General features: G+C 42.8%; 1 protein-coding gene across 2 annotated transcripts in view; it reads left to right on the forward strand.

Moving 5' to 3' along the window:
- The first annotated feature begins 407 nt into the window (after nucleotides 1-407).
- Nucleotides 408-16,923, forward strand: part of LOC127650632 (protein BEAN1-like) — a 75,570-nt gene continuing 59,054 nt past the window's right edge. The window contains exons 1-3 of one of the 2 annotated variants that reach the window (XM_052136194.1): nucleotides 408-825; nucleotides 2,099-2,173; nucleotides 2,589-2,714. In XM_052136194.1, the coding sequence (XP_051992154.1) occupies nucleotides 798-825; nucleotides 2,099-2,173; nucleotides 2,589-2,714 (229 nt within the window). In that variant the 5' untranslated portion in view covers nucleotides 408-797. Of the gene's footprint in view, nucleotides 826-2,098; nucleotides 2,174-2,588; nucleotides 2,715-16,923 lie in introns of those variants that run through there. The other variant, XM_052136204.1, reaches the window with a different exon arrangement.

Raw genomic sequence — 16,923 nt, forward strand, 5'->3', positions numbered from 1 at the left:
TTAAACATTTAATGACTTTTTAGTCTGTTATTTCAATATTTGTGGAATAAATCATTCATTTGGAAATTCAAAGGGTTTCTCATTGATGTTCTCCCAGTGTTACCTAATATTTTAAACATATCAGTGGTCCTAAATGGCCAACTAAGCCTGCAATAAAAATAATTGATCATGCATTTTGAGTTAAATTCTGTAACCAATTTACTGTATCTTAGTTGGGGCAGAAAGTTACATCTTTAAAGGACACAATAGTTAAATATACAAATCTGCGTACTTTGTATCTATGCATATCTACCCACCCAGTATAATTCTCATGTTTAACTAACTTGTGCCCTCATAATGTGTGCCCTCAATATGCATTGTCTAAAAACACCAAGCACTCACAATGTTACAGTCTGTTTTGAGTGCTGCGCGCGCTCTGTTATGTCACAGCATCCTGCCTTGCTTTCAGAACTGAACGTCGTTTATCCAATGATGGGATCAGATCGCAATAGTAACAGTATTTACACTCTCTTCACTTTAGCATCGTTATCAAGAAAGAAATCATCTTAGATTCGCTAGTAACGCGGCGTCCGCACAGCTCCGTGCATGATTTTGAAGCACACGGGCTATGCATGCCATGCAGTATACATGTCGATATGTAGAATTGTAATGGACCTAAATGCGCGGCAATGTGGGAAAAGCACGCCTGCGTGAGGATAGCAAAGAGAAAAATTCAGCTGGAGCTTTGGATCTATCTGTGCTTTTTTTTTTTTATTTGTATGTATTAATAATCCAAGAAAGACTTCCACTACAGTTGCATGGGGCTATTTTCTTCTCTGCAAGCGTGTAAGGTTCACCTGTTCCTCGCTTTAAAGTGATGCAGAGCATGTTCTCCTTTAACTTCTTTAATTTCAGAGACTGTGGACTTTTTATACTGAAATGTAGTTAGTTGGGGTTATGACGTAGAGCAGTTTCGTGGAGATAAAATACAAAAGAATGTATAGCCTATATCCGATATTTTAAATAAGCACCAAACTTGTTACTAGAGGGAAAATAACATTTGTTATATTGATGAATTTTAGTTTATACAGTTACAGATGTCTATCGGCAGCTTTAATCTAACTTTTAGTTAGCCACTAATTATAACCTGTCAAACAAAACTGCGTATGCCATACTGATAACACTAAATAATATACTATTTTAAAGAGAATCTAATATAATATGTATTGTAGCTGTGCACGTGCACATTAAAAACATCAAGTATGTCATGGAAATCGACTACATCATCGCGCTAAAGTCCGCAGTGAGGACAGTCTCTAATAAGCACATAACATACTGGAATTTGTGGCAATGTCAAAAGGTCTATCATTGATGGTTCATAATCTGTTTTTTAATGCTGAAGACTGCTATATAATTTCATAAATTCAAATATAAGCTAGGTTAATTCGTGATAACTCACTTGTAGGCATTACATTTTTTAAATAATACATTGCATAAACATAATTAGTAACACCAACAATTTCAGTAGTTCGCAAGTTAATGCAATCCTGCAATGAGGATAATGTAAACGTGTTTCGCTCGCTTGTTACTATGTGCTTTTATAATGAGTTGCATATTTGTATAACCTAGTACTGCCTAATGATTGAAGCTATTATCTGACAGCATAAACATCTAAAATAAACAATGTTAAGGTAAAATGGGCATTACTGGGTTGGTACCCTATTATTTGAAACCTTAAGGAGACAAAAAGGTACAGGTACATTTTTATTCCCAGAGGAATTAAACAAACAAATGTACATTTAAAGGGACACAATATGTTCTTGGGGTACAATTATGTAACCAAAATTAGTTTTAAAGTTTATTTAAGGTACAGTAAAGGTCACCTTGAGACCTTTACTGTAAAAATACCATATTTTGTCTTTATATGACCAGTGTTTAGTTGGTTGAAGCTGTTGGTTGTTGTTTGCAGCTGCCCTTAGTCAGTTGTTCTCTCTTATTTCTGAGTGATTGCACCTGTTGATACCAAGATCCCATGAGATGTAAAGCTTTGTTGTTAACCTCAGTGTTACACAAGCAGAGCTTTATAATTAAATTATTCTTTCTTTCTTTCAATTTCCAGTTCTCTTGCTGCACTGTCCTCTTGTTTTCACCACTTCAGATATAATCAAGTCTGGAAAAAATTACACCACTGCATGTGAGTACTCTTGAGTTACATGTTATCTCAAAAGCATTTGTGAATCCTGAATAATTAGGCAGATAGTTGCTTTAGGTTAGCTGTAGGTTAGCAGGTTTTATGTATGGCATTAGATTATTAGCTGTTGTTCAGTTTTAAAGTTGTGTGGCTGCAGTTAAAGGGCAGAAAATCTCTACTTTGAAGTTGGCACTAAAGATGGCACTACTTTGAATAAGGTCTATTGTATCTGTGTGGATACATACCCTCTGAACTGAGATGATGTATTATGGCTTGAATGAAGATGCCAATGTGATAACTGGTATGCATAGCCTGTGGTTGTATGTGTGGCCTGTGAACATGGCCTTTTAAAAATGAGGGTGGTTGTCGCTTTCGCACATCGTGATACCTCCTTTCTTTCACTTCATCATTCTTGCAGATGAGAACATCACCCTTCTTTGCAAAAAGGAGAAGGTCAGACCTGGAAGCTGCTTGGTGAACCGTTTAAGATGTTACTATAGGAAAGACTGCAGGGAGTACATATTGATGAAACTGATTTGTTCAGGTAAGCGAATGGGCAGTCTTCATTTCACTTTTTAAAATGTATTCAAAGTGTTTGCTGAAGCTTTCTGAAATATCATCTTTCCAGTCTATGGATTTTTCACCTATGCGTATTTCCCTATTATCCTTTAACTGGTATTTCTTACTTTCCAAACACATCTCTACAAGTAACAGACCACAGTTATACAAACATTTGCACAATAGTTGGTTTACAGACTTGTGCTGTTGATGGCAGTTTTATCCAGAGGAGTAAACAAACAAACTGAACAGTAGGCAGCTATTTGGGGGTCGAGACAGAAACCATGGCAACGTGCCTCTAAGTTGTGATTCAACTGGGCTATCTTGAAACTGAGTTGATAAAGCAGTGTTGTTTTAAAGTGAGCTGTTTTGTCTCCTCATATTGTCTGGATGATTGAACGAGCTTAGAGTCATCGCACAAACAAACCATAAAGCGTGTAAATTACTACTCTGAGGGCCAGAGCTCTTAGAAAGATTTTAAATGTGTTTTCACACACACATCTGACTAAGAGTGATACCATTACATGTCCTTGCTGAATAATGTAAAGACAGGTCACCTGGCAGCAAGGATCATTCTCTATAAACTAGAACAAATAATCCCAATAAAAATGAGTATGGCTAGTCCATTCAATGTAAAATGGATGGATCCTGAATGTTAATATATGCCCAAGGGGCCCAGACTGGAGAACATCTTGCTGGGACAGTACTTAGATTTTAAATCAGAATCTCATCTTTTGTTATTGCAATAATAATAATATAACCACCATTGTAAAACCTAAGGCAATGTGTGTGATTACACTGACATTATGAACTTGTAAGTGGCCACTGTCCCCTTTTAAACACTGTTGAAAGGAACAGCCAGTGCCCTCAGCCATGGGGCATTTACAACATCTGCTAATTTGGCCTGATCTTTCGCTAAACTGCTTGCAGACAGAGGAAATTGTATGCACTTACACCAATGATAATACAATAGGACTTCAAAACATGGCTAAGAAATGTGGCAGAGTGAGGAGAAAGGAGGAGGGATAAAAGCGTTGGCGAGTGAGTTGACATGACGCTAATTCTAATATTTTAGGGAATTAAGAGGACACAGAGCTAACATCTCGGTTTACTTAACTGTAACCCCTGTTCCCTGAAAAAGTGGAACGAGATGCTGCGCTGATTTAGTGCTTTGGGAACGTCTTAAGGAGTGACCAGCTGTGAATATGTGTGCAACACGTCAATGAAATTGACTAGGATTTAAAGCCTCTGCCGGTTACATCATCAGGATGCGTCGGTACCAGGGGCTATAAATAGATACGCCACAGGTGCATCGTCAGGTCATTTGTCTTCAGACCATTCTGTGTGTGTTGTGCTTCTCAACCCTGTTAAAACTTTCTACTTTCCTTGGTTAGGAGTTAGAATTTGTTAAGCAGTGCACAGAAAACCTTTCCCCGCACATTCACGAAGTGCATGGATGCAGCACTGGCTCCTTTGCGACTCTGGGGAATCCGCATTCTGAATTATATAGACGACTGGCTGATCCTAGCACAGTCACAAGAAATGGAAGTGCAACGTAGTGCAGCGTAGTTCTAGCGGGAAGACTAGCAGCTGTACATCATCACTTCATTAGCGGGGCAATTCCTAGCCAATCGCACGTAAGCCATTGCTTTATAAGCCTGCTCACAATCTATCACATTTCTGTTTCAGTGTGCTAAAACACAGGCAACTAGACGCGCTTCAACGCCTCCAGGCCACATATAACCAGTGCACAGCACTTCTCCGGAAGCCCGCCTTCCCTCCCCTTTCCAACGACGTTGTCACTTCATCTCAACTTCTGCCAACATCAAACCCATGGAGATTAAACAACCAGCAAACATATCTCATTCACTCAGGAGAACTCTCTCAATCGCATTGCACGACCCAGGCGTGGAAGGAGCGTGCACCCCGCGATTCCTGCAAAATCATCGGCTCAGGCAGCAGCCGCTTCCATCAGAAATAAGCTAAGTCATTTTCATATCCATCAAATGCATTCAGATCTAGTCATGGGTCTAGACCTTCAGTTTCCATGCTACCTGTTCATCACAAAGTTGCAACGCTGCCAAACTCTGCGAGCTGAGAGCGCGGATCTCTTTCCAACGAGAGTCGAGGGACTGCTGCGTTATATGCCTTACAGAAACCTGGCTGGCTGCGGAGATTCCAGACTCGGATATCGAAATCACAGGCTTTTCCGTGCACCGAGCGGACAGAGCGAAAGACCTCTCAGGTAAAAGCAGAGGTGGTGGTGTATATTTTATGATCAACAAATCATGGTGTGATCAGAGGAACGTACATTTCATCAAGTCTTTCTGCTCTCCTGATCTGGAATATCTCATGCTTCTGTGTCGACCATTCTGGCTACCGAGGGAATTCACAGCGGTCATTTTCACAGCTGTGTACATCCCCCCCACAAGCCGACACAGACCGGGCACTCAGGGAACTGTATGGGTGTATAAGTGAGCAGGAAACCGCGCACCCTGAGGCTGCGTTCATTGTTGCCGGGGACTTCAACAAAGCTAATTTTAAAACAATAGCACCAAAGTACCACCAACACATAAACTTCAACACACGAGGGGACCGGGTTTTAGATCACTGTTACTCTCCTTTCCGGTATGGCTACAAATCCTCCCCCGCCCCCCATTTGGCAAATCAGACCACTCTTCCGTTCTACTTCTACCTGCTTATAGGCAGAAACTGAAATGGGAAGCACCCACCCTCAGAACGATCCAGTGCTGGTCGGACCAATCAGACTCTACGCTACAAGACTGTTTTGATCACGCGGACTGGGAGATGTTCCGGTCCGCCTCTGATGACGACATCGAGGTTTACGCTGACAGCGTAACGTGTTTCATCAGGAAGTGCGTAGAGGATGTTGTTCCAACCAAAACAATACGGATATACCCCAACCAGAAACCATGGGTTAACGGCGAGGTTCGCGCGGTCCTCCGCTTTTAATTCTTCAAACACGGAGGAGTGTAAACAAGCCTGTTATGCCCTCCGTAACACTCTCAGTGCAGCCAAACTCCAGTACAGGCACAAACTTGAAGCTCAGTTCAACACCACTGACTCTAGAAGTATGTGGCAGGGAATTAATACCATCACGGACTACAAACGGAATAAAGACTCCGCCGTGAACACCGCTGCATCTCTCCCGGACGAACTTAATACATTTTATGCTCGTTTCAAGGACAACACCACCGCCCTCGTGGAGAGAGCACTCGCGGCTGACGCTACAGAGGTTGATTCACTCTCCGTCTCTGTTGTGAATGTAACCCGATCCTTCCGACGGGTGAACATCCGTAAAGCCGCGGGTCCAGACGGCATTCCGGGCCGCGTCATCAGCGCGTGTGCGAATCAACTGGCTGGTGTTTTTACGGACATTTTCAATCTGTCCCTCTCCCTGTCTGTAGTCCCCACATGCTTTAAAACATCAACCATTGTGCCTGTACCGAAGCAAGTCACAATCACTTGCTTAAATGACTGGCGTCCTGTTGCTCTGACCCCCATCATCAGCAAATGCTTTGAGAGGTTAATCAAAGATTACGTCTACTCTGTTCTGCCCCCTCTTTGGACCCATTGCAGTTTGCCTACCGCAACAACCGCTCCACTGACGATGCCATTGCATCTACACTACACACTGCTCTCTCCCACCTGGAAAAAAGGAACACATATGTGAGAATTCTGTTTGTAGACTACAGCTCAGCATTCAACACCATAGTGCCCTCCAAGCTTGATATGAAACTCCGGGCTCTGGGCTTTAACAGCTCGCTGTGCAGCTGGATCCTGGATTTTCTGTCAGGCAGACGTCAGGTGGTTAGAATGGGCAGCAACATCTCCTCATCACTGACCCATAACACTGGAGCCCTGCAAGGCTGTGTTCTCAGCCCACTCCTGTATTCCCTGTACACACATGACTGTGTGGCAACACATAGCTCCAATGCCATCATTAAGTTTGCTGACGATACGGTGGTAGGTCTGATCACTGACAATGATGAAAGAGCCTACAGAGAGGAGGTGCACACTCTGACACGCTGGTGTCAGGAGCACAACCTCTCCCTCAACGTCAGTAAAACCAAGGAGCTTGTGGTGGACTTCAGGAGGAAAGACGGAGAACACAGCCCCATCACCATCAATGGAGCACCGGTAGAGAGAGTCAGCAGTTTCAAGTTCCTCGGTGTCCACATTACTGAGGAACTCACATGGTCCGTCCTCACTGAGGCCGTTGTGAAGAAGGCTCTCCAGCGCCTCTTCTTCCTGAGACGGCTGAGGAAGTTTGGAATGAACCACCACATCCTCACACGGTTCTACACCAGCACTGTAGAGAGCATCCTGACTGGCTGCATCACCGCCTGGTACGGCAATAGCACCGCCCACAACTGCAAAGCCCTGCAAAGGGTAGTGCGAACTGCCAGAAACATCATCGGAGATAAGCTTCCCTCCCTCCAGGACATATACACCAGGCGGTGTGTGAAAAAAGCTCGGAGGATCATCAGAGACTCCAGCCACCCGAGTCATGGGCTGTTCTCACTGCTACCATCAGGCAGGCGGTATCGCAGCATCAGGACCCGCACCAGCCGACTACATGACAGCTTCTTCCCCCAAGCAATCAGACTGTTGAACACTTGATCTATCAGGATCAATAATTAGCATTGCACTTTATTAATCTATAATCTCACACTGGACTGTCAACATATTCTCCTCAATATACTACTTCATATATATATACTTATTGTATTGTATATTGTGTAGTCTATATTGTGTGTATTGTTTACTGTACATTGAATATAATTATTGTGTTGCGTATGTGTACATTTGATATGTAAATTGTGTTGTGTAAGTATGTTGTTTACTGTAATTGGTATATGTCTTGTCACTGTCATAACTGCTATGTTGCTCGGAACTGCACACAAGAATTTCACCTACTGTTGAACTTGTGTACATGGTAGTGTGACAATAAAGTGATTTGATTTGATTTGATTTGATTTGATTTTGATTCATAGTGTCACCATATAAGCCAGAAGGCAAAACCTGGCCATCGAGAAGGAAAACTTTACCCTTATCTCTGATGCCCGACAGGTTGAGCCATAAGTGTCTCTCAGTGCTGACTAAAGCAGACATAGACTGGCCAATGGCGTGAGCCATCTGCTTGGTCGTGCGGAGAGACAGATCTGTGGCTCGATGAAGCTCAGAGAAAGCCTCTTCGTTGACCATGTTGCCCGCACTCAGGTCCTTCAACAGATCAGCTTGGTATGCCTGTAACACTGCCATAGTGTGCAGGGCAGCACCAGCCTGACCTGCTGCCTGATAAGCCTTCCCCACAAGCATGGAGATGGTCCTGCATGGCTTTCTGGGGAGAGTGGGTCTCTTTAGCGATGATGCCGAGCCAGGCGATAGATAACCCGCAAGTGTCTCTTCTACCGGCGGCATCACTGAATACCCCCGTGTCTCAGCACCCACGATAGTCAAATATGTCGACGTCGAGGGTACAAAGACACAGGAAGATAAGGATTCCTCCATGAACGAGAAAGCTCATCAAGGAGGTCATCAAAGAAAGGAAGGAACTGATATAGCATTCCCCTTTTCTTTTCTTTTTTGGCCACCAGACAGAAATCTGTCTTCTAGTTTGGAGCGTTTGGGGGTCTCTTATTCATGTGGCCAGTCTGACTGCAGCCTGGTCACAGCCCGAGTAACAACATTGAGTAATTCCAGCTGTTTTATTATTGTGCATGGAATGTTCAGAGGTGGGTGCTCAAAGTCCGCAGACTCAAGAGATTCAGCGTCCCCCTCATGAACCGAAGAGGCGCCAAAGCACACTTCAGGCTCACGAGAAGGATCCGCTGGATCTGGGGAGAGAGCGAGCAATAGGGACGGACCCATCTCTCGCTCCTCAGCCAGATCAATACGAGAGCCCCATGATGAATGAGTGGGTGCTGGCTCTTGGAAGTAAGCGAGACGAGTGCGAAGCATTTTGACTGAGAACAGATCGCAATGCTCGCACCCACCCCGCCCCCAAACATACAAAATAAAACTGATGTGTGTCCCTCTCAGCCATAGAGCGTAAACAAGAGAACACACACCGCTTGCTCTGTCTTTCAATAATTTTATTTTCTTTCTTTTTTTTTTTGAGAAAAGAGAAAGGTTTCTGCGCACTGCCTAACAAAATCTAACTCCTAACAAAGGAAAGTAGAATGTTTCTGACAGGCTCATGAAGCACACACACAGAGTGATCTGAAGACAAAAGATCTGACAATGCACCTGTGACTCATCTATATATAGCCCTGCTACAGGTGCATCCAATGATGTCACCAGCAGAGGCTATAAATTCTGGTCAATTTCATTGACGTGTTGCACACATTTTCACAGCTGGTCACACCTAAAATTGTTCCCAAAGCGCTAAGTTAGCGCAGCATCAAAGTGTAGCTTTTTGACAGGGAACTAATTTTTGGGTGAACTATCCCTCTAAGGTTACCACTTTATATGGTATAGTATGAGGTTTTGGATCTAATGCAATTACATTAACACATTTTTAAGCAAGACTTATGTATACAAATAATTTTTGGGGCCAATGAACATGTAAAAAGTGCGTTACCCTGTCAATATTGCTGCTGTACTTTGACTAATTAAAAGGTTAGTAATGTGTTGTCAATTGACAGCTGCTCTGCCATTTCCTTCCTGTTGTGACTTTCATCAGGTGCTGTCTCAGCTGGTTAGATCTTTGTATTGAAGTCAGGTCTGTGATGCTGGCTTTAGCCCACTGGGTATACCCCTGTTGTGCTTGTGGAATATCACACCCATCATACCACATCCTGCATCATTGGCACAAACGACATCCACCATTTGTGTTACTACAGCCCACTCTTAAACACTCACCCTCCTAAAGTCATCCCAGAGGGAAGCTACAAGAATCAGCAGAGGAGACAAGGAGAAAGCGAGATTCAAAGTGGTGGAAAATTATCCCTTTGTTATTGCATCAGCCCTTTTTAATCATGTGTGGTTGCTTCCCTTCCTGTCAGTAGGGTCTGCATGGTGTCGTACACAGGCTAAATTATCTGTCTTCAAACTTGGTGCCCTCTTGTATTGACTTTCATGGTTACTTTCAAGTTCATGCAAATCCAAGGTGTAGAGAGGGGCTTTGTTTTGTTTGTTTCGAGCACATTAGCATTCTAATTACAGAGTGAGAACAGTGAGGCATGTCCCGCTGCTGCTCTCATAAACGGTTCCAGTTAAATGAGCGATGGGCGGCTCTGGGTTTCGGGTTATCAGAATAAGTAATATTACTGCCCTCCCTGAGGAAGAGCACCCATGCTGACATACATCCTTGAGTTGGTTGTGCTTCACCGCTGTCTGTGCCATTGGTTAAGATTACTGGTCCATCACATCTCTTCCATCTGATTACAAGGAGCAGTCTATCAAGATAATTTACACGAAGATAAATTTAAGAAAATGATCAATGAGGTATCTACAGAGATACAGAGTTTCACATGGTTCCCTTAGTCATGTTCATCCTGGATATATTAGGGAATTTTAGAACTGTGATTTCCAGGCCTGGGAAAGTCATGGACATTGATAATGTTTTTATTTACTGTATATAAAAGTCATGGACATTTTTTTAAGTGAATATAGCAAAATGTTTCTTGTTCTCATCTTAAATATTTTATTGGCTAGATATTGCTCTCGTGTAGAGTGAAACTTACTCTCAAGCCATAGGCTATTGGTGTCTTATTGAGGGAGTTGTTATTTTGTGTCATGAATTGGTCAGAACTGTTTGCAAAGTGTGGGAATTTCATTGGTAAAAAAGGGTGGGAAGTGGGAACCCTGGTTTCATATCACCTGCATATACTCTTTCTATACCCAGCAATCTCAAATAATCTAATAAACTATATAATCTTGCTCCCTTTTTTCTGTCTGAGATGTAATATGATATGAGACAAACTTTTTCTCTGTGGAGATTTTTCTCCTTGTAAATGTAATACTTGGCCTGTGGATGATTAGACAAATGAGACGCAGAGGCTCTATATGTACATGTGGTTTGCCCATATGGCTATATTTTACAGCTCCAGCCAGCAGGCATAATCAACAATATTCTGCGTGCGTTTTGAAAAATGTATGCAAGATTGCACCTGTCATCTTCAGATGTGTTTTTGTTCATGTTTTGATTCCATGTCTTTTGTTTTGATAAGTCTAGTTCCTGTTTCATGTCATGTGGTTCCCTTTTCATGTGATGTCCTGTTTTTCCTCCATGTTCATGTGTCTTGTTTTCATCGTTTTATTGTTTCATTAGTCTTGTTATCTTGTTTAGTGTTCTGTTTGATCATTGGTTTATGTTCCCCCTTGTCATGTATTTAAGCCCTCATGTTTACCGTTGTCCTTTGTCTTGTATTGATGTTTGTAAGTGTAACTTAGTTGTTTTTGTTAATGCCATGCCATGCCATGCCATTCCAATGCCATGCCATGCCAAGTCTATGTTTAGGTTTAGTTCTCATTTATTCTTAGGGTTTTTAGTTTCACGTTTATTTAAATAAACTGCACTTGGGTTCTTCACTCCATCGTCTTCGTCCTTGCCAGCATCGTTACAGCACCCTTACTGTATGCAAGCATGACTAACAATTTCACTCTTCAAAAGAAGCAACCTTGCATGAGCTACAAAGATGAGATTAAGGTGAGAGAAGTGGGACTTAGCATTATGGTATGCTGCTGGATTGTTAGATTGTAATTGCTGTTAGAGTCACTCTACTCCTTCAGAACTAAATCTATTCTCATTTCAGTTCACGAAGTTGGCACAGAACTTTGGTATGCACCTATGTAAGAAATTCCAGATACCAACAGCAAATATTATTTGTATGTTGTGGTTGAAAAACTGATATGATGGCCAATAATACAAGTTTATACTATAAACCAGGGCAGGTGGTATCCTCCTAGGGGGTTGGTACCCTACGAAATCTGTGCTAAATGATGTATACGAAGTGCTATACAAAGTCCTTTTATATTGGCCTATTCAAACCAATGCAGATTAAGTAAAAACCTGCTAATATTTGCCAATACAAATAGGGTCACCAGTATTGTGCATCCAATTTTAATGTAATTGTTTAGAATTGTTCATATAACATGAAATATCAGTATTTATGTAATTTATACAGTTTATCAGAAAAAAAGGGAGTAAAAAGGAGAAAAATTAAATTACTTGGTTGCTTTTTAAATAGCAAATGTAATATCCCCAATTTTTTGCTATGAGTGAGCACTTACAGCCTCTCTTTAAAAGGGTCATTTTATATGTATTTGTTTATATGTATATATATATATATATTTTATTATCTTCCCTGAGGTCCACTTATAATGTTAGTATAGTTTTTTTTTGCACCAAAACAGTCATAATTTAGTCATATATAAAAATGTATTTGGCTTTCTATCTGCAAAGCTAGGTTTTAAGCTCTCTAGCCCTTTAAGACTTCAATGTTAATACCCACTGTTCTAATTGGCTAACATCGTGCAGCCCTTCCAAAACAGCCATATTTGAAATGCAGTCCGAAGAAAATTAACAAACTCACAACATTATAAAACTACATTTCAGGGATAACACATAACGTAAAGCCTGAATATATTCAAATGTTTACTCAAGTAGCACCATAAACTATCAAACAGTCATGACATATGAAATATTCATGAATGAAATTGATTAAAGTTTTTGCGGTCCTATAGTGTTTTAACTGTCTCATCTTTCAGTGCAGTTCTTTTGCAAAGCTTGAATCATATTTTGTCTGTTTCACAAGCAATCCACTCTGATCTGAGCAAAAACATACAATCCAAACTGATGAATTGATGTTTGAATACACAAACATAATACAATACTCTATGATGTTTGGGTGCTTCAACAGGCCAAAACAGATGGTCTTCACAGGAGCAACATCTCACATATTCCATGTTTGTTTACACACACAACTGAATGTGTTTCTCCCAGTCAATGGTCAAAGCAGAATGAGATGCGTTTTTAAAAGTTGCGATTGTACCACGCTTAAAACGTAGCACACTTTGAAGGAAACGCATCAGAAAGATCAGAGACGTCCATGTAGTGCAAGTGTACAAAAGACTAACAATAAAATTAGCACAGATGGGTGCAAAAATGGTCCAGGCTCATAGCAGCACAAACGAAAGAGCAAACAAACAGCAAGATGGCACAGAATGGGGGCCTCCTTTTTAGAGTAAAAACTTTACATGGTGTCTTTTAAAAGCGGCATGAGATGAAAAATGGTCAAAACCATTCATCTAGTGCAGGTTTATGTAGAAAGTACACAATTTTGTCCCGTGTAAGTCTTCTGGATGAATCTCCCATGACACGCCCTCCCTCTTCTTCACCTGTGACTAACTGTGAGCATCAGTCAGCGGGGCCAAGGGTGCAATAACTAAAAATAGGCATTGATGTCTTGCTGAAGAGGCAGTCATATGCAGATGTATTTGGTCCTTGTGACATCACAAGTTCCATAAATTCCAAAAGGCTCATTTCTGGAGCCTGGTTTAAATATGTTATTTTTCAATTAAGGAGGAAGTTTTCAGTTCTAAAAATTACAGTATGTTTTTATAGTACAATGACCTCTTATATGTAAAAAAACAAGGAAAATTTGATTGACCCCTTTAACAGCTGCAGTTCCAGTATTCAACATTAATCTACAGCAGCACAATGAAGCCAACCTGCTGTGCTTTCCAAATGTGCCTGGAAGTCCATATTAACCCATGGAGCAGAATCATTGTCCCTGATTTTAGGTCATCATTATTTGGGTTTGAAGAGGGAGATGGGTAGATTCTTGTTGATTGAGTCAGGCACACAAAAGTGGTTTGTGTGCCAATTAAACTATATTATGCCACTAGGCCAGTCCCTGATCCCATGGGCTCAGTCTTCCAACCATGACATTAGAGTGGGATCAAAACAGCCAAATCCTGTTGAAATGGGTTCTGCTATTCCATTCCCTGACCCATTAAAACCCTCAAAGTCTAGATAATATGGGTCTCTGTCAATAATCCCCCCTTAGTTTAACTTGCTTGGTATATATGGTTGTGGCAGCGTGGCCAAGCACCCATCCAGAGAGAGAAAGCGGTAAGGGTTCTTGCACCTGAGCTAAATTATGTCTAACGCCTATTTCTATTTCCAGTAAGTATGGGGAGAGCGGCATATAAACTGCCACACAACCGCCAGACAGAGAGAGAGAGAATTACATGAGTGATCAGCAACTGGCATGTCTTGTATACTATTATTGTGAAGCTGAAGAGTGTATGTAGCTGCTGTTGAAGTTTGTGTTACATGTTGATTTAAAGACATAAAAAGGCAAATAAATAAAAAGCCTTATTGGACTGCATCACTGCCCCCTGTCTTGTCCTTTCTACAGTGGTGCCGAAACCCGTGAAAACGTACGCTCCATGGAGTCCTCACCGGCATACATCAAGGGCACCAACTAGCACTGCTTGAGCTGCGCCAAAACCAGGACCACCGCTTCTTCGAGTTCCTGTGAGCTCAAGCAGAGGGCTGGCATGCGATCCGGAGCCTGTTAGGCCAGGATATAGCCCCGGCCACAACCCCGGACAACTGCAGCCCCCTGCTACCACCCACGCTCCTTAAGATGGGGGCGGAAGATGATGCCGAGGCATTCCTCGATTTGTTAGAGCGGACTGCTGAGATCTGGAGCTGGCCACGTGACCAGTGGGTGGCCAGGCTCCTCCCTCTTCTGTCCGGAAAAGCCCAGCTTGCTGCCCAACAGTTGCCGGCGGCGAATCTCCTTGCCTATGATGACTTAAAAAAAAGCTGTCCTGCAGCAGGTGGGTCATAGCCCAGAACAGTATCACCAGATGTTCCACTCCTTGAAGCTGGGGAAGACCGACCGCCCGTTTACTTTCTCCCAATGGCTCCGAGACACGTGATGGAAATTGCTGCTGGTGGGGAACCGTGACGTCGGGGGAGTGATCGACCAGGTGTTACTGGAGCAGCTGATTTGTCAACTGCTAATGGGGATGGAGGAATGGGTCCAGTACCAGCGCCCGGCATTGCACTCTGCTCTCTCTCCAGAGCCTCCACCCCCACGGCCAGTTCCCCGTGCAAGGTGGTGGGCACACACCCCTGCCTCTACAGTGCCCCGCCGCTCCCCCCCTCAGTTGGAAGTGTCTGCCGATGCAAGTGCGGGTGTGGCCTCTGGGCCGGCCTGCTGGAGTTGTGGGGATCTGGGACACTTCCGAGTTCAATGCCCTGTGATGGAGCTGTGGATGTTGTTCCGGGAAACAAAGCATAGAGTGAAGGCCGCGGTTAGTTACCGCCTCACCCACCCTGCATAAAAGTGATGAGATGTGAAATGTGTGATGCTCTGCAGGGGAGGCGGAGCCGGTGCCGTCTTCTACAGTTCCACGTCAAGATTATGTAGGGGGGGAGAGGCAGTGGTCCCTCCCTCAAAGGGAATTTCCCTCTGGAGCAGTTGCGAGACGAAATCTTCAAGCATGCCTTTGACCAAGTAAGAGTGATTGATGGTCAACAACTCTGCCCGAATGTCGCAATTACATATCCCTATTTTACAGTAAAAAGAGCGGTTGTATAAGTGATGCAGGACACTTATACAAAAGAAGATACAACCCAGCTCTTAGTACTGTGGAGCTGATGGTAAATGGTTTTCCAGTAGGCTCACTATAATCCGATGGCAAGAAAAACACTTAAACGCTTAATAGCCCATTTTTATATGCCGGGCATTGGTGGCGATGTCCGCAGGTGGTGTATGGCGTGCCATGAATGTCAGCTGGAGAACCCACCAGCCACCCCAAAAGCACCATTGCGCCCTCTTCTGTTAATCGAGGTCCCCTTCGAGAGAATTAGTATGGACCTCGTCGGGCCATTAGATCGGACAGCATGTGGGCATTGCTTTGTATTAGTCCTAGTGGATTATGCACTGCGATATCTGGAAGCATTTCCTCTGAGAAACATCTCAGCATGTAGTGTTGCAGAGGCACTCTTCAAATGAATCTCCCGGTTGGGGATTCTGAAAGAAATCAAGGGAACTCAGCTGCGAGAATTGCACCGGGAGATAAGGTACTCATACTACTCCCAACATCGAGCTCTAAATTACTTACCAAGTGGCAAGGACCCTTTGAGGTCACACAACGAGAGGGGGAATTCGATTATGAGGTAAAGCGAACCGATAGAGGGGGCGCACGTGAAATATATCACCTCAACCTCCTGAAATTGTGGAGTTAGGTGGTCCCTGTGACGTTGGCTATGGTAGTTCCGGAGAGGGCGGATGGCTCCCTGGCCTGAGTTGGGCGGTGGGGGTATGTGGCAGCGGAGGCATGGTCAAGCGCCCGTCCGGAGAGAGAAAGCGGTAAAGATGCTTGCACCTGAGCTAAATTATGTCTAACACCTGTCTCTAATTCCAGTGAGCATGGGGAGAGCAGCATATAAACAGCCACACAACTGCCAGACAGAGAGAGAGAATGACACGAGTAACCAGCGACTGGCGTGTCTTGTATACTATTATTGTGAAGCTGAAGAGTGTATGTAGCTGCTGTTGAAGAAGTTTATGTTACATGTTGATTTAATTGGAGAGGACTGCACAGACATAAAAAGGCAAATAAATAAAGAACCTTAGTGGACTATATCACTGCCCCCTGTCTTGTCCTTTCTACAATGGTATATATGGGGGAGACACTGAAAATAAAGAATTGTATTTCTCTGGTAGCAACGAGATAAAGAAATTCAAATATAATGTGACCGCGAAAAACATATAAGTGTAGATAGAAACTTTGGACAATATTTCACTAAGGTATTATGAAACGATAAATCGGAAGATAAACATAAGTGGTTAATTGTATCGTAACTTGTAAGAAAAAAACAAGTTACTAACACTTCTGGTTCTGATGTTGCCTATGAGCTGCGATATCCTCACTTGATGCACACTGTTAGAGCTTGCACACGCCAGGAACTACAGACATTTAAGTCTTATATAAAATATTTTATCATTATTTCTTCTATGGATTGTTTCTGGACATTAAATTTTACCGATGAGAAAGAACAATCAAGAAGATTAATGCATTAGTGTCACCACACAGGTATGTATCAACAACATATGATTTGCATGTGCAAGATTGGAGCACACACAAAATAATGCAATAAATGTTTCTCCTTAAAGGTATGTGTAAACTTATACGCAAATGCT

The sequence above is a fragment of the Xyrauchen texanus genome, chromosome 1 (assembly GCF_025860055.1).
Source record: "Xyrauchen texanus isolate HMW12.3.18 chromosome 1, RBS_HiC_50CHRs, whole genome shotgun sequence".
Lineage (NCBI taxonomy): Eukaryota > Metazoa > Chordata > Actinopteri > Cypriniformes > Catostomidae > Xyrauchen > Xyrauchen texanus.